The 24855-nt window shown below is 38.6% G+C and overlaps 1 protein-coding gene across 2 annotated transcripts; it reads left to right on the forward strand.

Annotated features, from left to right (window-relative positions):
* The first annotated feature begins 1111 nt into the window (after nucleotides 1-1111).
* On the forward strand, nucleotides 1112-24855 carry vegfba (vascular endothelial growth factor Ba). Of its 2 annotated transcripts, XM_032555170.1 has the most exons (10): nucleotides 1112-2230; nucleotides 2333-2626; nucleotides 11331-11382; nucleotides 11474-11670; nucleotides 11761-11834; nucleotides 11922-11957; nucleotides 15219-15302; nucleotides 17238-17375; nucleotides 17571-17789; nucleotides 19109-24855. In XM_032555170.1, exons 2-10 carry the CDS (start codon nucleotides 2549-2551, stop codon nucleotides 19128-19130), a joined length of 900 nt encoding a protein of 299 aa, XP_032411061.1. In that variant the 5' UTR covers nucleotides 1112-2230; nucleotides 2333-2548; the 3' UTR covers nucleotides 19131-24855. The 2 variants fall into 2 exon arrangements, with proteins under 2 accessions (XP_032411061.1, XP_032411060.1); XM_032555169.1 differs by having other exon boundaries at nucleotides 1112-2626.

The raw sequence follows: 24855 nt of genomic DNA on the forward strand, positions 1-24855 counted from the left end.
ATTTTAAAAATAAACTATTTCATGATTGTGCTGTATTTATCTCTATCCTGTGGAACAACCCCACCATTCAAACAGGGCTACTAATGGGTGTGTAATTACATTTGTTAAATGAGCCTGTTTATTAAACAGTAGCGCCGTCAGTGCAGGGCAGAGGGGGGCTGTGGCCCTCCTTTTAAAATTCCCCACATCCACCATTAACCCTCATACAGTCTTATTTGCATATTTTGCAGCAGTTAAAACTTGAGGAATGAACCAACTTTTAAAAAAGCTAAATTATGACTTTAATCTACTACAATATTTTAAAAATGGACCAAGATTAATATTGTGATTAATCAAACTCATGTTTTATCCTTTAAGTTACAAGTACAGCCATATAAATGTATCCAAGCAAAACTGGAAAACTTGCATTGTTGTGATGTACAGTAACTGTCCCATTGTGCTTTTAAATTCAGATTTTTATGGAAAAGGACACACCAATGCAGAACTTTTGGGCAGAATGAACATTATTATTACTACTATGCCCGAAACCAGACATTTACTAATATACATTTCCATTCCCTTTCGATACCATGAGAAAATAACCACACCACTAACATTGCTTCCCTCTTCAGGTAAACATCCCACTGTCCTGCGCTGCATCAGTGTCACATTCCCAAACAAACCCGACATGGCCAACCCCTTGAACACAAACAGCAACAAGATATAAATTACATCAGTTATTAATATCGGCCCAGATTTACTTATTAAACCGATTCCATGCATGTTAATGCTGTTATTTTGTGTATTCCTATGTGTGAATATTACATTTAAAAGAATACAAAACTTAAAAAGAAATATGCACAACAAATGGAAGTGGAAATCAGAGAAACAAACTTATTTCTTACTTCACTAAAGTGAAGCGATGTGATGGTCAATTTGAAGTGATATGTTTTTGTGGGTTTAACTCACAGGTGTCAAACTCCAGTCCTCAAGGGCCGATGTCCTGCAGTTTTTAGATGTGCCACAGGTACAAAACACTGGAATGAAATGGCTTAATTACTTCCTCCTTGTGTAGATCAGTTCTCCAGAGTCTTAATGACCTAATTATTCTATTCAGGTGTGGTGCAGCAGAGGCACATCTAAATGTTGCAGGACAGCGGCCCTTGAGGACTGGAGTTCCACACCCCTGGTTTAACTGAAAGTGTGTCACCCCTAAAAAAATCATCCTAGGTTCCCTACATGAGCTTGAACTTGTGCTGATTGGAAGAAATATATTTAAAAAGTCAGTATTTTAATTTATGATATTTTATTTAGTCAAAAAAGCTGATGATAACGTACAATTATCAGAGTATAAATCTCTTGAGTTCGTTTTTCAGCTTTCTCAATATACAATTCCCCTAAATCTGACCATATGAGGCTCAACATGTGCTGGTTTATAGCCCCTCAGGCTAACTGAGTTTTAAAGGAATCCTCCAGAGGCATGACCCCCGTGTCCTCAGAGGCAAGCACCGCCACGCTCCCCTTCTTGCATAGTGGGGGCCCCCGGAGGCCCCCTGATCCCTCACTCTGGGACCAATAGAGACGCTGCACCTGTATCCAGTGCGCCTGTCCCGTTCGGAAGAAAGTTGGCGGCGCAATGATTACGCTGCGTGCGTCTCAAGGGCAAAGGAAGCGAGGAAAGCGATCACAATAACAAATGTAGAGTGCTGCACCTTTCCGCGGCTCTTTCTGGCTCCGTCTGTGTCTCTGTGTGTGCGGACTGCCCTGCTGCTGCTGCGCTGCCTCAGCCGCAGATGCACTTCCATGTCAGAGGAGGTTCGGGATTATAGGGGTTATTTATAAGGAGGTAATTTTAAAGAAAGAAAACAGCGGAGAGATGCGCCTGGAGAGGAGACGTCACATTTTAATTTGGAGCGACAGTGTAGTGAAAGCGTGACCGAGTAAGAGGAGAGGAATATGCAGCGCTGTTCCTCAGCACGGCGGATCTTCACCGGATAAAACGTCCTATTCCTGGATGATGCAGTTTTTTGTGTGTGTGTTCCTTATAGACACGCCAGGATTTTCTGATCGCTCCACGTTTCAGCGGGAATCTGTATAATCCTTCCGTCACGCCACGCCGGCTGGAACCCCCCACATCATCACTGGCTTCAAGGGATCAGAGCCAAACGGGACTGATTAAAGAAACGGGCTTTAATTTAAAGTTCATTCATTTTTCAAGACAAAGGCCCGAATCTGCTGCTGTGCTCCCAAGGTTATACATTAAAAACACACACAGAGAGAGGCACACTCCGTCTGTGCTGAACTTACTTTAGTCTGGAAACTGATCCTGGGTATGTTTCTGCTCTAATTTAAGCCCAAATGCAAGAAAGCAAAGTTGATATTCCAGCATTGATGATGCCACCCTGGGAGCGCTTTCAAGGAAGGGAGACTGGAGAATGAAAGCGGGACATCTGCGTCTGTAACCGGCGAAGAAAACCAACACAAGCCACCTACTCTATCTTTTTCTTTCTTCTTTATTTTGGATTGGACCAAAAATACTTTTTAAGCTGCGCCTTTTGACTCCTGCACGATGGGGATCATGCTTCAAGTTATTTTAGGAATGTTTCAGTTCCTGCTGCTCACCAGAATACCGACCTTCCATGCCAAGGTATGTTTTATATGTTTCATCTGACCCCTGGGGTTAGTGCAAGTGCGGGGTGATAATTATACATGGAGCCTCATTTTGCGGGGCTAAGGTTTTCTTTGTTGCTTTTGTAGAAGTTATCCCCTAGGTCAATGACACCTGTCACCTCAGGTCATGTGACTGACAAACACAGACCTTCAGGATGTTGTAGGGGAGTTAATCAGCAGTCATTTATGCCCAGAGACGCTATCTGAGTCTGATTATACGTCAGTCTTAACGAGGTGCTCAAAGCTCTTGAACTTGGTCGCAGACATCAGTGCATTTTATTAGGATTTTATGAGACCAACAGGAAGTAGTGCATCCTGTGAGGTGAGGTGGTTAAAAAAATACATATAGGTATATATAAAAATTAATTGTGTTTTTGCTATCAGGCTATAAATTAAGTGGGGTTATTAATTTGTATAAAACACACGCTATAGGTGTAAATTTAGTTATTTAGCATACAAATGAGCCAAGATTGGCAGAATTCACTCCGGCCACTATATGGCGACAACATGCTCTTAAATATAATTAGTATGTGTTCAATATGCATCAACCGGCATTAGGGGTGTAAATAAGACATCTGATGGTTTGTTGGTTTGAGGCATGTTGCTATAAAAGGGTTTAAATTATTTTTAAAATAAAAATCTTTAAAGTGTGGCCTAAAACACATTTTTGGAGAAAAAATTACATCTGCAGGTATTTTAGAAAGACTATAATACTTTTCCTGTTATTCTTTGTAAAATAATTCCCAACTCATCCAGACTGAAGGACAAAGTGTTGGCACAGATTCTCAGTTAGGTCTGGACTTTGACTGGACCATTTGAACACAAAAAAGTACTGATTAAAACCACTCATTAGTACCTGTGGTTTTTTTAATACAGTGTTGTTCTCAAGGCCAGTGACATGCATGTTTTAGTTCTTTCCCTGGTTCAACACACCTGACTCAAATGATAGTTAATTAACAGACCTCTGCAGAACTTAATGACACTCTGAGAAGGTAGTTGGGCCATTCGAATCAGCTGTGTTGGAGCAGAGACACATCTAAAACTGGCAGTACTTCAGCCCACGAGGACTGGCGCAAGTATATCAGCTGACCAAAGAGCTTCACAGTTACATCCGATAGAATAAAAACAGTAAGAATAGTTAATAAAACACAGAGTTAATATTTTAAAACTAAGCAACTAACTATTAAACACCTCATACATAATCTGTCAAAGGGCGGAGAAAAGAGATGAGTTTTTAGCAGACATTTAATGATTGTGGACAGGTAGAGGTGAGCGACGAACGCTCAATCATCTTTACATTTTAGGTGAAACTGGCTGGTTGACCAGAGTTCTCTCAAAGGTGTGTGGATGTTAAGAAGATCAGATGGGTCTCGTCCATTTAAAACTTTAAAAGTGAGCAGTAAAATTTTAAAATCAGTACGAAGACAAACAGAAAGCCAATGAACAGATTTTAAGACTGGAGTGATAGACTTATGCTCCTTTGTACTACCTAAAAGCTGCAGCATTTAGGGATATATAAAGAATTTCAATAATCCAGACTAGGCTATAAAGTAAAATTTTGGTTTCATCTGATCAGAGAATCTTTGTCAACATGTCCCCTAGATGGCTTGTGGTGAACTTTAAGCAGAACATTACATGGTTCTCTTCTTGTCTGTCTTCCATAGAGTGCAGATTTGTGGAGTGCCTGACTAATAGGTATCCTGTAGATAGATTCATCTGCCTGAGCAATGGATATCTGCAGCTCCTTTAGAGTTATCTTGGTCTCCTTGGATGCTTCTCTGATTTATACTCCTTGTTCTGATCAACTAGGCTGACAGCCACATCTTACAAAGTCTGCCATTCTCCAGGGAAGACCAATAAAAAGTCATGCAATTGTGAAATAGTATACATACTGCCATTATATCACTTAGAATAAAATAATCTTTTCTTTTGCATCGATGCTTCCAACACTGTCGCCTTGAGGATCTTGGGCAGTGTGAGATGTGTGAGATGTGGATATCAACAACAGTGAGATACAGGCTGAATTTCTTGGTGCCATGCAATGTTTGAACTCTCTTGGATATATTATTTTGACAGTTTTGTAACTTCACATCAGCCTTTGTGATATTACACCCACTGATACTACATATTCCTGATATATTGTTTTCAGATTATGGATTGAGTTGTTCAAAGTTTGGGATATTCCTCCATAACCTAACCCTGCTTTAAACTTCTCCACAACCTCATCTGTCACCCATGTGCTGTGTTACATGATCTTCATAATGCTGTCTGTTTACCAAGTATGTTTAATGATTTAGTGACATCTGACTTCAGTTGGTGTAATAACTTGTGACACTATATGTTGCTGTAAAAACTTCAACCTTCCAGTTCTTGCTGGATCAGGTTTGAACCAATCATAAGGACAGTTAATAAGTTGCCAGGTTATGGAAAATCCCCTCTCTGGCACTTGTTGGTGTTGTTCTTTGATCCTTCTTCATAAAATGTGAAAAATTTAATGTTTTACTTTTTTAAACATTGTGGCGCAGAAAAAAACTCTTTCACACCTATAAGTAATTGTTAAGCATTACAATAAAAAAACAAGGTTTACATGTAAAATTTAAATGTATGTTTTGTCTTCATTTGGGCGTTAGATGGAAAGATTACACTATCTGTTTAGTGTTTCATAGGAACACAGTGAACAGCCAAGTATGTGTCTGGCTCTAAAAGTTGTGGATGAGCTTTGCCAGAATGCCACCAAAACCCTCTAATAGTCTGAAAAACAACAAGTAGCAGCTTTAGTGTGTCCTATAAAAGTTAAAAAAAAGAAGTCTGTTAAGATATCAATTTAAACAGTTCATTAAAAATACTTCCAGAAACAACAAAGGATTAAGTTATTTTATTTGTTAATCTGTTTTTAAATTTAGCACACATTACACATAAAAGTACTATTGTTGTCTTTTTTACTTCTATGATTTAGACAGAAAGTTATAGCTCATAATAAACACATATTGACTGCACTAACATGGTCCTTGGTGTGATTCATGGGCTTATTCTGCAGGACAAATTTGCACGTTCTGCTTTAATGTCAGGAGGCTGGAATCAGGGACAGGCAGTGCAGCAGCACCCTGTCGCTATAATACTGGAGCTTATAGTCATTCATCATCCCAGACACTACATGAAACACCAGAAAGCCTCTTCACCTTCACACCCCGAGACGTTCTGCTTTTGTGCCGTCTGTCTCCCCGACAGCTTATTTGTAAAAGGGGGTCATCCTTCTTCTGTCGTGGCAATGAGCCTCGCTGGTGACGCGTCTCCTCCTTTCAACACACACACAGCCCCATCTGTACAGTGGGCCCAGGGAGTGGCTGGGAGTTAGACTGGTTAGACTGTTGACAGATAGCGCTGCCAGTGCAGATGGCTGGGTTGGCACTCATATTTAATGGGTGTGTGTGGTGAGTGTGTGTGTGTGTATGAGAGAGAAAGGCAGATATGGCTGCTAAAAGGAGTTAATCTGAGACTTTGTCTCAAAGATAGAGAAGAAACATAGTTTAGCTCAGACCGGCCACAAAATGGCCTCAGTTGCAGCTTAACTTACTGCTGTTGAATCAATAAGAGTCAAACATGTGTGTGAGAGAGCGTTAACAGGGGGTGGAGCACTTTGAGGGAGGTGCTCCACTCTCAACTGGACAACTGGGGCAACTGGACAAAGTCTACATTCCCTTACAAGTGGCCTTGGTCTTCATGCACACAGAGACTAACTCTGAGCTGTAAAGTCTATTTTCACTCTTTCTGCTTCCACAGGAAGAAAATGTATTTAGGTTGTTTATAGTTGTAAAAATGCTGCATCAATTATATTGCATAAATTATATTGTCATGCAGAATATTGCAGATCATTTAAACTCAGAATTTCAAGAAATCAGTACAAGGAAAACATGTGAAATGTTGAAAACTTATTTTTCTTTAAACCTTTTTCCATAGTTCTCATTACATTTGAAACATACCCAAAGCCAAATTTCTAATAAATTTTAATGTGTGAAAATTGTAATGCTCCACTAGTGAAAGTAAATATATTGGGTATCACTTTAACACTCAGATAACACTGCTGGGCATAACACTTTAAAAAAAAGCATGTGAAATGTTGTGACATGCTGTGATAGTAGAATCTGATGGTGGAAATGGATCATTCACATTTTTCTCCAGGTCAGCCGTTTTATTTTTCTATCTGGACTTTAGATTAGACTAAACCTTTTCTGTTGTTAGATTGGTATCTAAAAATCAAAGAGAAATACACTAGAGCTATTTTGTCTTTCAAGGGCCAGTATCATGTAATATCGGCTGTTTTGAGCTTTACATCATGTTATAATGTTATTTCCTAATCGAAAACATACATGGAGTGCTGCCTTGATTCTTTCATTCGTGTTTGAGAAATCATTTAATCTCCAGTGGCGACCATTCAGCTGTGAAAATCACCTGGGTGGTTTTCTGGGTGGTGCTCATTATATGAGCTATTTCTCAGTGAAACACTGGTAAAAACTTTGTTAAAGGTTTAATAGAGGAGTGATGTTGTAATGACTTCCTGAAAGTGGAGCTTCAGAAAGAGCAGGACTTTTAAAAGCGACATAGGTCCAGTTCAAAGCATTAAATTACAAAGTAAACTTTATTTTAATTTATACTTGATATACTGTATATTGCATTTTATGACAACTTCAATTAACGTAATTACTTGATTGTGCTATAAAATGGCACTATGTACCTGGAAAACAAATCATACTGCCCTTTTAAACAAAGCCCTAACGATGATGTCACAGTTTTGCAAGCTTCTGATTGGTTAATTCACAATACCTGAGATAAAGAAAGACAAATATGTGGATGTATTTTAAGTCAGCACCTCAAACATGCTGCTTCCTTTCGTGACATCATGAAAAATGAAAAGAAATCAGCCAAATCATATAAGAAGAGAGTTATAAAACATCTGCTCCAAGATGTCGTTTCTTTTTTTCACCAGCCTAATAAAGGTGATATTATCCAGGTCATTAGATAAAGATACCTGTGGAAATAAAACTCAGCTGCTATACGGTATATACGTATCTTTTATAAGACAAATTACTGCTTCCTAATATTTTAACAATTTCAATTTGTATTTCAAACAAACACACAAACCTGCTTCATTTAAGACAACATGATTTATTTTTATTCTATCCACAATAGCTCTGCATAAAATAAACATCAGTTGTGTCACTGGAAATATTTGTGCAAAAAAGATTTACTGTTAGACCTATGATTTTTCATAAATTATTCATTCATTTTCTGAACAAAGTAAGCTATCCTGCTGTGAACCAACATTAATTATTCACACAAGGAGCTGAAGATTTGTATCTGTGTGTTTGAATAGTTGCCTTGATGCAGCTTTACAGCAAGATCACATTTTACTATTTTATGAAATAGTATAATTAAAACTTTGAAAATAATTAGCATTATAGTGTATTTCTTCTCTGTGTATTTCCTAAGCTACCTTCTGTTTGGCTGAAAGTTTTTCAGCAGATTTTAAAGAAGGTTAAAAGCTCAACATAATAATATAGATATTTTTTTCTACAGCTTGCAAAGAGCAAATTGGCTGTTTATTTATGATGTGTTTACTACCCTGGAGAAATTGTAGGATTTTTCACTGTCCAAATAATTGCTCATTGTTGAGCAATAAAATAATATGCGTACTGTGTATAAAAACAACATGTGACCTTTATAAATGTGTTTGGACTCAATGTTGCCTTCAAACAAGATCTGTAACAAGACACGATGAATTCGAACTTAAACAATGGACGTATACTCTTAAATTTGAGGTCAACAACATATTTGAAAGTAAGCTGTGATGTTTGAAAGCAAACGACAGGAACTGTGCCAGGATGTGTCCTGCCAACAAGGCTGGAGCTAAGAGAACATCTCACAACTAATTAGCTTAATTGGTAACAAGTCTGTCACATCATGTTATAAAAGGTCACCAATCTACGAAGCCCTGAGTGGACAAGCTGTTCATTCATCAAGCTCATCATTCATATGGCTGCGGACAAACAGAATATCATTAACAATGCGGAACATAATTAAAGAAAATTAACAGAAATCACTCTGCTCTTAGGGAAAACATCTGAAAACATTTTTAATGCACCCATAATGCAAATTGGGAAAAGATTTTCTTATTTTGTCTTTTCTTGTGCCTTTAGTTTGCTTTGGCTTCATATGTGCAACAAAGGATGTAAGGAGAAATTTAGGAAAACTGAATTGTGGATTTTAAAAGTATAAACAAATCTTATCAACTTTGGTTATAGCTGCCACTTAAAAACTTCTGGTTCATTTCACTCTGGTAGAAACTTCATTAAGTAACAACTTTTTCTTAGCTGGTCTTACTATCTGAAGTTATTTTTATTCCTTTGGTAATACCAAAAAAGCACTGCTCAGCAGGTTATCAGAACAGTTTAAACAAAAATTATCTCTGCCAGCATGATGGAGCATCAGTAAGTTGTGAACTTCAACAACTTACTGATTTTGGTTCTGTTTTCTGATATTCTGAAGTCATCGTTTTAAATTAAGACTACATTTATTTCAACACGAAATAGATCAACCAACCCAGTCCTCCATAACTTACAACATACTTCTGCATCAAAAAGAATTGGGTCCTTTTTGGTTCAATAGTATTTTATTTTCACCCTTGACAATAAAAGTGTTGAGTAAGATCAAGAATATGTAGGAAGGATGTTTGCATCTTTAAGTTGTTTAGACATCTGTGGGAAATTAGAACACTATTTGACACAGCAAAATAATATATAGCATGCACAGCAGATCAGTCACAGTGAGACAAATTGAATTTATCTTGCATAATTCACCTACTGACATTTCCTCTGTGCACCTTTGTAGAAGTTTGGTTTTTTTTATCCAGCTGTGGGCTTGAGGGCAAAGGTAGTAGGTGCAACAGGTTCAAATATGGAGCCGCCTGCTCTTCCACAACATCACGAAGCAGAAATTTGATCATGGTCACAGCCATTTTCACTTCAAGTAAACCAGCAGACCTCATCTGTGCAGAAAGTGTGTTGTATAATGTGCTGCCAAAAATGTACCTTGATGTTTAAATTAGCTGTTGCACCTGCTGTTACCCTCAGTATCAAAGTTCAGAGGTTTCCAGGTCTTTTTATTATTATTTGTTCCTCTTATCTATGAACCAGGATTTATTGAGCCTGTCATGTTCTGATCCCAGGTGTGAAATATTGTGGTGTTCATTAACAAGAGACACTTTGATCTTTGGATCTGCTCCAGCCAGGTTTCGCAACAATGTCAAAGCGGAGGTTGGAGACAATAAAACTAGGACGACTGCAGCTATTTAATGCTTTACTCCAGAAATAAATATGGATTAGTGGATTAGTAACATCAAATGACATGCCGTGGTTTTAAAGCTGATACAGAAAGAAAAACACTGAGGCTCCAAAATTATGGTTTAATTAACTGCTGTATTATTTGGGAATTTTTAAAAATCTTAATTTAATTGATAAAAAAGTAACTCTTTTTTTATTTTTATTTGATCTTTTATGCACTTCAGATTACACAATGCAACAATTGGTAGCATTGTCACCTTGAAATTAGAAGATACTGGGTTTGAATCCTAGCCTGGGGTCGTTCTGCATGCAGTTTGTATGTTCTCTCTGTGCATTTGTGGGTTCTCTCTCTGGTCTCTAACTGGTCTCTCTTAAATGTGTGTACCCCTGACTGAGTGTTCAAAGTCATTTGTTCTGTGTGTCCCTGTAATGGACTAGCAACCTGTCCAGCGCGGACCGCTCCCAACCCCCCCGCAAACCTGCCAGGATAAAGCAGATATACACAGCAGACTATGTATAGTGTCTCCATGCATATGTATTTTTAACCATTTGTGTATTTTTTAATTTAGCCCTTTATGCACAGTAAAAGCTGAATATGTGATGTTAATATTTAATATGCAACATAGACTTTCAGAACAAAATTTTATGTTGAAATTTTTTGTATTTTTGTTATCTTTGTGTTTAATATATTGCTTTATCTTTTTGTCTTTAATTTAGTTTTGTCTTTTGTGTATTTTAGGAGTAAAATGTGAGATGTTTAACACACATTTATTAATTTTATTCACTCTTTTGTGTTTTGAAGATCATAAGTACAGTGTTCACATACATAAAATGTACATATTACAATATCCCCAGCATTTAGTATAGATATTCCTATAGATAAGAAAAAATAAAACCATTTTTCTGTTTTTAAATCAGACTAACTTTGTCTTGTTTCAGGTCAGTTAGGATTACTAACTTTCTATTTTCTAAATGCAAGAATAACCAGAGATAATTTTTTGTTTTAGATTTTTACTCTTATCTCAGACGGTCACATATATTGTGTTTTCTGTGTTTCAGGATATTAAATAATGAGAGGTTTTTAAAATATTATCAGCACTTTCATAAGTAAGTTAATGCTTTGCTTTCTACCCTAAAACTCCTGCAAAATGTTGCTCATTGCGTATCCTCCACCACATGCAGAGGTTTGCAGAGGGATTTCATTTAATTTACCTCTAAAAAACTTGAATTTAATACCAAACTATGGCTTCATACAAGAGCATGAAGTTTGAGCTCAACTTTAATTATAACTTAGTCAAAGCAAACATTTGAGCTTCACGTTCACCATCTTTACTGTCTCTCCAGCTCGCTCACTGGCGGCCGGCAGACTCCCCCAGATCCAGGGAAGGTCGGGAAGGTATGCCCAAAAATATCCTGTCAGAGAATCTCCATGCAGGGAGTTGAAGGTGTGAAATCATAACCGGGAACATGTTTTGTGTGACTGTCAGTGCGACGGTGGTTGGAGGTGTATTCCCGCAGCGGCTGCGAGCCTCGCGACACTCTGGTGGAGGTTTGGCGGGAGTTGCCGGGGGAGATCCATCACCTCTTCGTCCCGTCCTGTGTGTCTGTGAAGCGATGTGGTGGCTGCTGCGCCGATGAGGCCTTGGAGTGTGTGCCTTCGCTAACACACACCCTCACCATGGAGGTACACACACACACACACCACCACACACACCTCTGTGTTTTGGTTAGATGATAAGTGTGAAATGATTTTTCTTCTCGGCTCTGTGTGCAGCTGATGAGAACGTCCTTCATGAAACACGAGCTCATCGAGCTGCCCTTTGTAGAGCACAGCCAGTGCGAGTGCAGGTAATAAAAACAGTCATCTGTCTGGAGATTCATGGAGTACCTGCTGTTCACTGACCCCACTGCTCTCCTTTCTATGTCTGCCCACAGGTTAAAGGAACAGTTCCAGCCAACACCCACTACCAGGTAACACCGCTCTGGTCTCATTTTATATTTAATGATATGTTACGATCTTATAAAGAGAAAACCTTACTAATTTTACAGATGACAAATCATAAAATCTGTGAAAGGATGAGGAAACCTGGTGTTTTTGTTCTCTATTTCATTTATCAAGTACATCAGTTTGAGCACAAAAGAAATTTAACTTGTCAGCTGCATGTTCCAATTTTTCGACACATGGCTAGTTTTTTCAAAATAATATTAATATCTGTCTGAGAAAAACTGGTAAATTTATAAAGAAAAGCACAAATTTACCTGTGATCAGTGCCACTCAACTGTTTCTTGAAAGACGCGTGAGCAGTAAGGTTTGTTACTTTTAAAAGTAACAAACCTTTAAGCAAATACTTTAAGTAAATCAAGCTCAAATGCAAATTTTATTATAAACAAATTCAAGTAGAGGCAGAGGCTTAAAGCTTCAAGCCAACATGTTGGTTTGAATCATGAGACATTTCATTTTTAAAGGATCACTAGCTGTGTAAAATTCCCTTTAAACAAGGATTATGAATGCTCTCTTGTTGTTTTCACAACTATTTTGAAGAAGTTTTGTCCCAGTCTTCTTTATGAAATTGCTTTCAGTTCATTAAGGTTTGTGCACATTCGCTCATGCAGAGCTCACTTAAGGTTTCACCTCCTCTGGACTTTGACTGGGCCATTGCAACAGCTTGGCTGCTTTCTATTTATGCTGTTCTGTTGAAGATTTCCTGTAGTGTCTTGGATCATTCACCCGATTTGACCCAAGATTGTTTTATGGAAAGAGTCACATTTGAAATTACTTTGGCATGCAGAGGAGTTCATGATTATCTCAGTGACTACAAGGTGCCCATGTCCTGCAGCCAGAGATCATGTCCATCGTGTTAGACATGTTGGTTTGTTGTGTTTGCTTTTCCAAACATGGCCGTGTGCAACATGACTCAACTTCTGATCCACATAAAGAAAACAGATCCAGAAGTGATGATTCATCCAGCTGCGAAGATCTAAATGATCTGGAAAGATTTTCTCCTGAAAATTGTTATAAACAAGCCATACTCATGGACTTTAACATCTAACATTTTAACTTAGTCCTGCTGGACTTACATTGTTGTTTTTTAGGATTTTTTTTTTTAGCAATTTCTTTGAATGTTTAATGGTCTGACCCTGGGTTGGATTTTCTGGGATGTTCTCTTCTGCACAGATTGGCTGCTACTAGACCCTTCTCACATTGATGAGCCTCAAAAGCAACTCCTTGAAGGATTCTTGCTGATGTTTTGTGCTCCAGAGCAGCAAACCCGCCCAAACATTTGGCCCCAACTGCTGATGATGAATTAATCATCTACAGTTTTTTAGCTGCACTCGGCTGTAACTTTAACTCTTACTTCATGTTGGTGTTGACGTCACTCTTATACGTTGTAAAAGTTTGTACCTTAGTTTCAATATGCAGACTTTATTTTTTTTTTAATCTGGTAATTTTTACTTCCAGTTTGGTAAAAGCTTCAAAGTCATAAAGGAAATACCAACATTTTTTTGCTATAGTTTTCTGCTTGTACCTGCGGATTAGTAAAGCTGGTCCACAGGTGCAGACCTGTAGGTCAACAGCTTGTATCGCATCATTTCTCTGTGCATTGGCCTCTAATAAATTTGCAACACTACCAGAGGTGGAAATCCTCCCCAGGGAGCCTTTCAGCAGCCAGCTGTAAAGTGGCTTTAATACCCAATGCTTGTTGCAAGGTGGATTTAGTGCAGGGATGCAATCGTTACATAAATGAGCTCTGACAGGACTGCTTCACCATTATGTTTTATTATCATGCAACTTCCTGTTTATTGTTAACTCATCTGAGGTTTTGAGGTATTCAGGAGTTGATTTCAGATAATTTTATTACTCATTAAACTCTATTTGCTGTAAATAAACTCAGAGATGGTAAATCATGCTCTTCCTGTGAACTCTGCAAAAGGAAAATTTCTGCTGGGTCTGTTTGTTTGTGCGCCTCACACTGCCAGGTCCAGCCTCAAAGTCACATAATTGCATCCATAATGTTTATGTCCTCCTGCTTCCTGTTTGGGCGTGGACATAGATAAGGGATTCCAACCTATGTGTGTGCATTCATCCTGGCCATATTTAATGTTTTAATTACAGATCAACAGCATAACGTAGTGTCTGAGCTACGAAATACTTTGTTTTTGGCTGTGTGCAAACACTTTTGTGCTTATTTAAAATATGTTTTTGAGTGATAGTGAGTGTTCATTAGGGAGTTAGCATCTGTCTGACTCTCTTTAAACGTCCCGTCTCCCTGTGGGACGGCCCGCATCCTGTTGTCACCATAGTGATGATTTTATCTCCCCTGCCATGTGCTCTGTCCCAGACACAGTCACGCATCCATAATAGTAAATTAGAGCTCCAAAAACAACAACAGTAGCAGGAGGGGCTGTTTATAATGTCAGATCAAAGCTGGTTAACACTGTCCTCATGTCTGGATAAAGGTTAACAAGGAAAGACAGAAACACGAGTTAAGACCCAGAGGTTGTGCTGACAAGCCAGAATTTAAGAAGATGGCCAAAATGGGAAGCGCATCTGGTAGGTCACCAGTAAACAGCGCTACATAGGAGCAGCTTTACAACCAGCATTACCGAGGCTTAACTTTAACTAGCACAGCGTCTAGCAGTAGCACAGCTTGTAAAAACAGTCAACAAGTCGTTTGTGTTTGATGAGAGCATAGAATGAGGGGGATAATAATGTTAAATCCCAGGTGTTCTTGCAGCACATTAGAGAACTTCTGTTTTTATTTGTGTGTTGAGTTACAACGTTCCCTTGGTTCAAAATCTCAGATTTAAATATCCTGCAGAAAATGATGCCCACTTGTGCTTTGCCACAGTCACATCTCATTATTGTTAATATTAAAACTTTTTCCCAATATTTGTCTAAAAATCAACCTGACCAAAACCAGCTGGTTATTGGGGCCCAAAAGAAAGAAATGCCACAATTCTTTCCTTTAACTTGTGGATTTTTCTGGTCAGTTGTTTTATGGCATAATAAATTATGATGATGCAAAAAATAATTTTTACAACTAAATAAGGCTGGAGAAAAGCCTTTATTTTTGTCATGTAATGAATTTGGTGGGAATTCTCATTGTATTCTAACAAGGAAGTTTCTATAAACCTCAAACTTATTGTTTTAGCAATTTTTTTAATAACTAATGATCAGTTTTTTATCATTAGATGTAAAGTCTTAACAAAGTGCATGTTGTCTGTTCTCAGGCTCCATTTGAAGCCAGCAGGAAAAGAGAGGAAAAAAGAGGGGAGGAAGTCCAGGCAGAGGAAAACCGGATCCATCAGATCTGTGTACGTTCAGCATTCTTTGCACTCTTTACACATTTTAGCTCAGTTTGAAGCTTAACCCTGTTTTTTTCTTAAAGCAGTCTGGGTTTTCTGGATGCTCTCAGGCTTAGTGAGAGCGTTTCGATTAGAGAAAACTGGGTTATCTGGGCTACGCTTTTACTGAAGGACAATTTGTTTTACAGCCACAGCAACAGTCAAGGTCTCACTCACACACACACACACACACACACACACACATCGCCATAATCCACGGATAAACTCCTTAGTCACGGTTATCAACTCAGTATTTAGCCAGTAGTTGGCCAATATGTCCTGTCTGGAGCTGTGAGACATACTGTTATATAATTCCGAATACAGTTTGGGAATATAATCACTATTAACTCCTGAAGGGTAAAAGATTTAGCGCTCCTTTCCTTTGTAGAGTTTTTCATCTGCTTCCCCTTCACTTTATTGTCAGTCATTTCCGGACCCTTGGGGCCAGAGGTGGCTCCGTTTGGGTGTGATGTCCCCCAGCACCCATCCATCACTCAGAAAAGGCTTTATTCACACTTTGGCAGGGGTGAAATCTGTGTAATCTGCTCCCAAATGCCACTTCTTCTGTCCATGCCAGCGGCAGGCGTGGTCACCGGGATGCGAACAAAGATGGGTCCTCTCTGCCTCATTAAGTAAGTTCATTAAAGCCGCCGGCCTCCCGGGGACGACTGAGGCAGAACCAGCTCCAGTTAATGGACCGACTGACGCAGGCAACTTTCTCAGACTTAGACTTTGGAGAGTGAAAAAGATCAGGGCATCTAGAGGTGGAACCGTAAGAACAGAAAGGCAACAAGGTGATCATAGCCATGGTAACAAACAGAGAGACAGACGGACAGACAGAGGAGCTAGTTTGTCAGCCTCTAAAGAAACATTATCTCACATTAGTCACACATCTCCCACTCACTACATTGTGGGGGTTTGTCTCAGACAGACATTGTGCATGTTCAAACAAGCTCTGCGTTTCATTTTTAGAAAGTGCATCACTATTATCTAGACTAAAATATCCCAGTAATTACTTTACAGATTTGTCACACATTTTTGTTCCTGGCCAGCAAGCTCTGCAGTCCAGTCTGTGTTCATTTACGATTCTTAAATGGAGTCAATTTATTCTTGTCAAAGACTGACCTGTGATGGTAAAATAAAACGGTCAGCTTGTCATGCAAATCTGACATCAGTTGGAAGTACAGTTTTTGTCCAAATGCCAGGAAAGGTAACAAGAGTGAAAGGACAAAACTGTGAAATCTATGTTTATTTTTTAAAGGTTTAGCTATTCTCTTTTCCCCTATGGCTGCTGATCCACAGGGGAAAGAGTTGTCTTCCTGTCCTGTTATGAAATAATATGTCATTATCTAATCTACTGTATTTCTTCATATAACTCATTATAATGCAGCAAACGTTTACATTTTATTATACAGTATCCCTCCTCCCACGTCATTGATTGTATTTTTATGTTGTATCTTATGCTGTTTTGTATCGTAATATTTTGCTTTAAATCACAGCTCATAATTAATTCATAATTTACGACATCTCATTGATCATATCACATCTTCTCATATTCTTATATTTTATCATAACAAACTGTATCGTAATGTGTAGCAGCATTTCATGTTGTGTATAAAATAACATAATAATCATAGCATATTCACATCATATACTCCATCATTTTTATCACACTGTACCAGATTTTAACATAGCAAAATGTGTCACATTATATTACATTTCATGGATAATATTGACTAGTGCTGCATTGTATTTTATCAACTACATACTTATATACATGTTATATACGTATTGTATGCAAATGTTGGTTATTGCTTAGGATTACTGTAGCACTCTGGGATTCCTCTTTATTCCTATTAACTATGAGTCTAACCATTGTGGTTTTTGCATCTCTTTTTCATCCAGAACCCATGCTCCTCTGATTCCTCCCTCCACCTCTTCTCCTCCTCCACCTCCTCCTCCCACCGCTCTACCTCCTCCTTCCTCCTCACTGAAGCCTCGGTGCCGCATGTACAGTTCTCAGATGAAGGAGCTCTCCGTGAGGTAGGCATTCATTATTTTTGATTTAAAATACAATTATTCACACCACCAATGTGCTACTTTTGATTAATTAAAATTAATTCAAATTCTAAATCAATCCAGCAATGGAGACAATACTCTTAGGCTGAAATTTAGAAAGCTGCATGACAAAAAAAACAACTGTTTATGAGTCTAGTGTATTATTTCTGCTTTTTCCAGAACCCATGCTCCTGTGATTCTTCCTTCTATGCCCCCACCTCCTCCATCTCTTCGTCCCACCACCCTAAGCCCCTCTCTGCCTCCGTCCCCGACACCTCGGTGCCGCCCCTGCAGAGGAAGGAAGTGGGCCCTGGATGAAACGTCGTGTCAGTGCAGATGCACCCTCAAAGCCAAGAACTGCAGTCGAAAAGGCCAGACTCTCAACTCTCGTCATTGCAAGTCAGTTCATATGAATGGCACAAACAAATCTGGACAGCAAAAATACACAGATGAATATACAGGATCAGAGATACATTAATAGAGTGATTAATAGGAAAGTTGAAGGAAAATGATCCATGGTTTCCAAATGTTTTTACAATAAAGTCAGAAAGGTGTGACATCTACAGACTGAAATATTGTCCACTCTTCCTTGCAATAATACTCAAGTTTAGTCAGACTGGACAGCAGTTATCAAGTTGAACTAAGATCTGGACTTTGACTGTGTTCATGTAACACATGGAATATGTTTTAAAATAAACCAGGAATGTGAAACTTCAGTCTTTGAGGGTCCTGCAACTTTTAAATGTGTCCCTGGTCCAACACACCTGAACCAAATGGATGAAATACCTCCTCAGCACAGTTTTAGTTTCCTGCTAAAGGTCTAGTTATTGGATTCAGACTTTCTGAAGCAGAGACACATCTGAAAGGCCCTCAAGGGCTGGAGTTTGGCACATGTGGTCAAAGTCCTTCTAATAGTTTCTCTGGATATATATACAGTATATTCAAGGGGGTATTATGTTATTTATACAGTAAATTTAAAGCAACTGAAGTGAGCAAAGTGCTTCACCAAATCCACCAAAGAGCAGAAAACATTGAATGTAAACATTAAAAGAAGTGAAAGACTGATTCTTATAGATTTTGATTTACGTACCAGTTTACAGGTGGGACATAAGTTTTAAATTGGGTCTCGTCTAACCAGAGCCGTTCTTCTTCATGTTTGTTAAATTCCCCTCCTGACTCGTGTTTAACTGGAAACAGGACGTCCTGATGCTGCCTTTTAAACAACTGCTTTCTTCTTTCCACACTTCTGGAAAGGCCAGATGTGTGATATTTATGACTAATAACTAATAACTGTGGGTCTGTGCAGCTCCTCCAGCATTTCCATGGGCCTTTAGCTGCTTTTCTGACTAATGCTCTCTTTCTCCTGCTTGTTGTTTTTCTGAACTTCCATAGTTGTCCTAGTTTTGGAATTGCTTGGACAATAAAATATTGTTTATTTTTATGTGCAAAAATGTATGAAAACCCTTCATCAGTTTCCTTTCATTGTACAAATATTCACTACTTTGTTTTAGTCTGTCACAGAAAATGCAAAGTTGCAACATGAAAGATTCAAAGGTTTTGAATAGATTTGCAAGGCACTGTAAATGCAATCATCTAGAGTCTTCCTTTAATCCCAAATGGAGATATTTAATAAGCTTGTTAAGTGAATTTCCATTGTCCAGGATCAATCAAAACACCTTCAATGCTAACACCTTCCTCTCTGTTGTTTGTTGTTTCAGGTGTGAAGCGACAAGGACTTGATCCGTCCAGCCACTTGCTTCATATCCCACCAAATATCTTTAGCTCCATCACCTGCTCTGAGCATCTGTGCAATGGACAGTGCAGACGGTCGGGCGTCCAGTATCAACCAGAAGGATGTATTAGTAGAAGCACACACTAGAACCTGTACTCGTGTATCATTACACCCTAAATGTGCTGTAGATCTGTATGTGTGCAAGCATATTTTCCACCTCGTCGCTTCTGTGGCAGAGCTTCGTGTAAGGGTGTGTGTGCGTGTGTGTGTGTGTGTTTGTGCACATTTTGTGTCACTTGAGTGAAGGATGAAGGCACTAGGACTCTCTGTGCTAAGTCGTGTTTTTTGTTGGAGACTGGATTGCAATTTAACTGCACAAGAGACCAGACTGGCTGGGCCAAAGTGTCCTTCATGTTGATGTTTCGGTGGAAGGAAAACTGCACACAGGTTTAAATCAAGAGGATTTGAGAAGCAGCAACGTGTTAATCGGTGGACATATGTACTTTGAGACGCACCAGAAGGATACGGGGCATGTTCATGAGCTGGCACCCCGGTGTCTCTGGATCTAATAGAGAGGATGAATGTTGGGACGGGTGGTATCTGTGTGGTCTGCTCACTGAAAGACACAGATGGGTTATCCCTGCAACCGTTCACTCTAACTCAAAGCGTATGACCACGGGCTGGCTCTACAAGCCTCTTTCCGGCATTTGTTTAATTTTGAGCCCTTTGTGTTCGTCTCTCTTCAGCTCCTCAATTGAAAGGAGCCGCTTTGCCTCTCTTTGCCTCTCTTTTCGGCAGTGAGGAGAATGACAATAATGAGGCCTGGCGGCTCTCCACCGCTTCACTCACACAAACATTCACACTTATAATACCAGGAACACAGACGTCAGGCTAAATGCAGACATTGATGCTGCTGCGGCACACATGCATCCATATCTGCACACATACATGCAATGTGAAATGAATGCTAGTAGCCATAAGCCATTTGTGCAAATATATGTCAGTTTCTCTGCAATTTTACTGCAAAGTAAGCATATATAGAGTATTTTATAACATGCCACTCTTTTATATTTTATTATAATTGTCCCAGGTTGATTGCAGAGGTAATGGAGAGTATATATTGCGGGAAGTGTCTTTGTTTTGCTTGTGTTCATCTTTAATCCGCCTGCATAACGACTCACGCTGGGTGGCCTGCTGATTCGATGCCCAAATGTATTGAATTTAAACAGAGAGGGCTCACACGAGTCACAAATGGGAGACTCTATAGATTTACAAAGTGTAATTCAAACAATCAGTGGGGTGGTGTTGTGTGCAGCACACAGAAACCAAGCAAATAGCTGTCCCCGGTGCAGTGAAAGGAAAACATAGCTATTGTTGTTGCATGTTAGAGCCCGGATGCAGGGAGTGTTTCTCACCCAGAGTATAACTTGTTTATATTCAGGCTGAATCTCACGGTTTTACTCAGTGTTACTTTATGACTGCTCGGCTGCAGAGTTGGGGAACAAAGAATTACTTTTCAAGCAGCTTGTCAGTCAGTCGGTGTGTGGAGCTGAAGAAGTGGCAGGTCAGAGAGTTTAAAGTCCGTTTTTTCCCCTTCAACTCCCATTCAGAGTTTGTCTGCTGTGCCAAATTTGACTGAGAACATTTTAGCCGTGACGTATTAGGGCTTGGGGTTAGAAAACTGCTCAACAATGGCTTGGAAACAGCCGTGATTCACGGCTCAGTGTTCATACAGTCCCGCTGATTGAAGAATGGTCACCCAGAAACAAGCTACCATCCACAGTGTGAATTATTTATGTGTCGGCACTGAAGCAGCAGAACTTTGTTTCGGTGGCTGCTGTGATAAGCTTTGTATTTATACTCTCCTCAGATGAGATTATGTTTTTTTATTTCCATGCTCATTGTTCAGTGTTTATTGCTGTCAATCAATGCTTCAATCACTACCTCTCTATTAAATATATAATGTATATATGGCATAGCAATGACAGCGTATTAGAGCATTATCGTTACTTCCTCTGCGTTGAATGAGTTAATGATGCATTTGGCAATAAGGCGAGTCTCTGGTGAAGAGACGGATTATTACTGTTTTAAAGGAAGAGGCTGAACTGGTCCTCTAAGGACAGAGGGGAAGTTTTCCCAGTGCTTCGTTTAACCTCAATATTTTCACTGTCCAATTGTGGCTTTACAGGTGCATCCCAGTGAATTAGAATGTATTTTAAAAGGTGATTTATTTCAGTAATTCAACTCAAAAATGGAAAAATATGTATTATATAGATTTATTACACACAGAGTGATAAAATTTAAGTATTTTTTCCTGTTAATAGTGATAATTGTGGGTGATTATGGCTTAATAGTATTGAAAAAGGATATTTAATAGAGAACTCCATTACTAGTTCTCTATAAACCCACAAAATGTCATTGCTGAAGAAGCTGATGGCTCAGAGTGCAGTGTCCAAACACATTTTTTCCTTTCACTAAGCTTTCCATCATGGAATACAGCTCTGTTAACTGGCAGCTTATCTTACAATTATCTTTTGCGACTTACCCTTATTATGGAGGATGTCAGTGTTTTTTTCTCTCAGTAAATCCTAACTTTATGGACTGTACAGTATGTGGACTCAGTACTTGGTTGGTTTTAGAGCATGAAGTTTTCTAAAACTTCCCGCTGATTGACTGCCTTGACTTAGACTTGATAAAATAGAGTGGACCAACACCAGCAGATGACATGGTGTTGGTCCACCATGTCATCTGCTGTACAAACTTCACTCTCTACATCAAGCAATCAAGGATTTTGTGCTGCTCCACTCTTCCCACAAACGTTGGGACCTTCATATTCAAATAAAATACACTATCCCTATCGCTTGTGCACTTTTATCTACCAAACTTTGTCCTTCCACTCAACTTTCCATTATTTTGTCATATCGCCGGATCAGAGCCTGTCAGAATGGGCCTGTTCTTTCATTTCGGAGGCATGCCTTGTAACTTTACACATATAGCTTGAGTCTCACTTGACAAAGAAAGCAGAGTCTGAAAAGTTGTTTGTTTCATATACAAACACAAGCTTGATTTAATATATGTATAGAAGGAACACCTACTGCATTCACTTCAAACATACCCTTCATTTGTTACACTTAAAAATACATCTAGAAACAACACTTATAAGGTCAACTTGTGTAATGATGCTTTATTTATGATGCTGTTTGTACACTCACTCCAACTACGTTTCTTCCTTTCACTAAACTTTCCATTGATATGTTTGGACTGCAGCTCTGTTAATCACCAACATATTTTGCAATTGCCTTTTGAGACGTATCGTTTTGTGGAGCATGTCAGCATATGCCTCTCAAGTCAGCAATTCATAACATAATATCCCATAAAAACTTTTTTTTTGGCCTTATGTGATATTTTGATATTCTCTGAAACAAAAATTTGGGTTTTTATTAGCAGTAAGCCATAACCATCAAAATTAACAAGAACAAAAAACTTGAAATCACTCCAGTGAATTCATGTAATATTTGAATTTTGCTCTTTTTTATTGAACTACAGAAATAAATGAAGTACTTGATTTTCTTATTTACTGAGATGCATCTGTATTTAGGATCACTTAGGGGAAAGTTACACGGGATGGTTGATACAAGTCTTTTTTTCTCTTAGAATAAAACTGATAAACACGAGGGAATAACTACTATCGGAGACTCTTCACGTTTTAGATACAGGATCACATAAAATGAGCTTAAAACCCTCGAGTTCGTTATTTTTACATTTTCACCTGAAAAGTCCCTAAATAATTGTCGATATGACCTACTGAGCCTTAGGCCATAGTGATTAACCTTGGGGTCCGTGGCGAAGAGACACTTGAAACAGTTCAGAAAACCCTCCTTGTTCCCATCACCAGGCCAGAGTGGGATTTTTCTACTTCTGCTTCATCAGCGTAAATAACGACCTCATAATGATGAGTCTGAGAAAGCTTAAAAGCTTAAATCTCCCTTTAAGCTCTTTCTGCAAAAGAAACTCTGCATATATTTTCCTCTTATTAGCTGCAGCCTCATCAACCTGACTTTTTTTTCCTCAATTTTAACAGATGGTCCTGGTGCTCGGACCTCCGAGGTGGAAGAGGTTAAAGGTCTCAGTTAGGCAGATTAGGTTACTTTTGGGTAGAGCCAGGCTAGTTTAGCCCTGTTTCTTTATCTTAATGCTAAACCCAACCACCCAGTTCATGAACCAAAACACATATACACAGAATATACATGGATTATGGTATCAATCCTCTTGTTTAACTCTTGGGAAGGGAGTTTTTTTTTGTGATATCACTTGCAGTCTTTCCTGTTTGGACATTAGTAATTTGCATAAGCATTTAACACTTTGTGTTTTAAGATTAGGGAATATTTAAATAAGCAAACAAATGTTAGAGGGAAACCTGTGAGTATTTGGACTGCAGTACAGATTGTACTTGTGATGGAGATTGCAGAGCACATATTGTAAGATCAATTCATGATAAAACAAGAAATAAAATCTATTTTGAGGACCAACAGAAACGAAATCACACATTCACTTGTGATGTACAAAAGTATTTACAACCTTTAGACTTTTTCACATTTGGCCACAATAACCACACAAGCTTCAATATAGTTTATTTGTATATATACTTTTTTTTATTGACAGATACAAAACACTAACTAGCACATAATTACAAAGTGGAAGGGAAAGTATACAACAGCAGTCTCAGCTGCTTGTCTCCTTTGGTCAGAATTTGTTTATTTTCAAATTTTGCCACAGAGTCTCAAATGGATATGTTTAGACTTTGACTGGGCCATCCTAACACAAATCTATTTTTATCTAACCCATCCCATTGTATTTCTGGCTGTGCTTTCTGGGGATTTTTTGCCAGGAGTTGTAATCCTCTCCTTGCTGCCCCTGTGTGTTTAGATAGACTGCCATCTCTTAGTAGGTGATGTGTATCATTTACCTTTCACTTTACAATTATGTAGGACTTTGTGTTGGACTGTCACATAAAATCTCAATCCAACACATTTTAGCTTGGAGCTGCAATGCATTGCTTCACAAAATATCAAAGCGTTCAAGGTGTATTAATACTTTTACACTTTGTATATTGTGTGTCATGCACATTTTCACCAAGCGTTCTGTTTTAATGCATGAAATCTGATCAGTTTGTCAGGAAACTTTATTCTGCAATCATCTGGATTTATCTGTCCTGCCTCTTCATGCAGATATACAGTGTGGACATGTTTGTATCTCTTAGATGTCCTTCTCCTGTGTGAACGTCCAACATCAGTGTGCTATGTACTGTTAAGGTAACTCTCTCCAGCTTCCAGTGTCTGAATAAACTCTAGTTCCCTACTGAACTCTGTAACATCCTATAACCTGTCATATCCATACTGTGTATGACATAGTGGATACTTTAGAGACATATCTGTAACTTCATTTTAGCTGTCCATTACAACAAATCTCTACTCTGCAAATACTTTGTACTGCTGTAGCCTATGTAGAGACAAGAAAGCAACACTCTTTTTTTTGCTGCTACACCATTTGTGCCCTTTTATGATGTCTTTGTAGAAAATGATGCAGGTTTATGTTGTATTAACTTGTAAGTTAATTGGTTCATTGTCCTCATTAAAAGTGTACTCTGCGTCCTCGAATATATCCAGAATTATACCAGAATACAACCATGATGTTACAGATGTTATTAAAGGAAATGTCTTATTTTTCATATGA

This window comes from Xiphophorus hellerii, chromosome 23, assembly GCF_003331165.1.
Source record: "Xiphophorus hellerii strain 12219 chromosome 23, Xiphophorus_hellerii-4.1, whole genome shotgun sequence".
Classification (NCBI taxonomy): Eukaryota; Metazoa; Chordata; class Actinopteri; order Cyprinodontiformes; family Poeciliidae; genus Xiphophorus; species Xiphophorus hellerii.